Below are 1,203 nucleotides of genomic sequence, written 5' to 3' on the forward strand. Positions count from 1 at the left end.
CCCCGGGTCTCCCCCACAGAATAAACTAGGGATACACCTTGCATAACAATTTTTAGGAGAAAAAAAACCTCATCTGTTCTTCTTCTACACAAAAGGAAAGACTAAAACCCGTTTAGCCCCTATTCCCGCAAGCAGTTCGTAGATTTTCATTAATAATCACAACTGCGGAATAAAATTGCCAATGTTCAACAGAGCTCAACAAAGATGGGGGCATAAAAACACTTACATTTTAATAAAATAACAAATGTCAGGTCTCGACAACATAATTAAATAGCCTAAACATCTTCTCAATCTGTTCTCCCTCTACACAGGAGCCGACAGAGATGTGTAACGTAACTCTGGTATTTGCGAGCACTTTGAGTTCTTCGTTCATCATGACAATTACCGCATGAAACTTGCACGTTCAAAATCTTCTGAGTTCAATCAAAGTCAAATCTCTAGGCCTACAACATTTAGCTGAGTAGGACTTTTATGGCGCTTACAGCACAAATAGTCCATAAAATATAAGTGCGATAACAAGAGGTGGTACTTCTAGAGAGTAAAGTACAACGAAAAGAGGGAGGAGAGACTAGGACGATTAATGATAGGAAATGATAGGAAAGAAGGAGCTACAAACCACACCAGAACACAGGCCAACCACCCACTTACAGCATTCAACAACCCAGTCCACTACATAAACTTACACTTAAAGAATTTCAAGTTGGTACCTTGTCGAATATCGGCACAACCTAAAAAATACTCGATGCTTAAAATCCTAGCGCAATTTTCCAACATCAGGTTTAAGAAAACTTCTTTGAACTACCCTTTGACAATAAAAGGATTTTGTTCAAACCTGCGAAATTTTCCGCTCCCCACAACCCGTTTTTCCTCTCTTTGCAGGAACCGAAAAAGATGTGTAGCTCTGGCAGCCTCTGCAAAAACTTTGTCTATTTCATCCTGGTGGTGACGGACATTGCCGACTTTATCAGCGATTGGCTCTTCTTTGTGGATGTTTACATTGTGGAGGAGGGCCTGGTCTACGGACCCGTCCAGCCCGCTGCTAAATGGAGTCTGCTCGCCTTCTCCATTGTGGGGACTATCACTTTTATCATGGAGGTGAGGGAGAGAGAGAGAGAGAGAGAGAGGGGGGGGGAGAGAGAGAGAGAGAGAGAGAGAGAGAGAGAGAGAATTCTCTGAGAAATTGAACATGAAATGGATCGCCTG

At 42.3% G+C, this 1,203-nt stretch overlaps 1 protein-coding gene across 5 annotated transcripts in view; it reads left to right on the top strand.

Moving 5' to 3' along the window:
• LOC101848347 overlaps positions 1 to 1,203 on the top strand; it is a 15,191-nt gene that overhangs the window by 9,085 nt on the left and 4,903 nt on the right. For all 5 annotated transcript variants that reach the window (XM_035969379.1, XM_005096934.3, XM_035969381.1 and 2 more), the window contains exon 3: positions 880 to 1,095. In XM_035969379.1, coding sequence (XP_035825272.1) covers positions 880 to 1,095 — 216 coding nt within the window. The remainder of the gene's footprint in view (positions 1 to 879; positions 1,096 to 1,203) is intronic.

This window comes from Aplysia californica, unplaced genomic scaffold (assembly GCF_000002075.1).
Source record: "Aplysia californica isolate F4 #8 unplaced genomic scaffold, AplCal3.0 scaffold00142, whole genome shotgun sequence".
Taxonomy (NCBI): Eukaryota; Metazoa; Mollusca; class Gastropoda; order Aplysiida; family Aplysiidae; genus Aplysia; species Aplysia californica.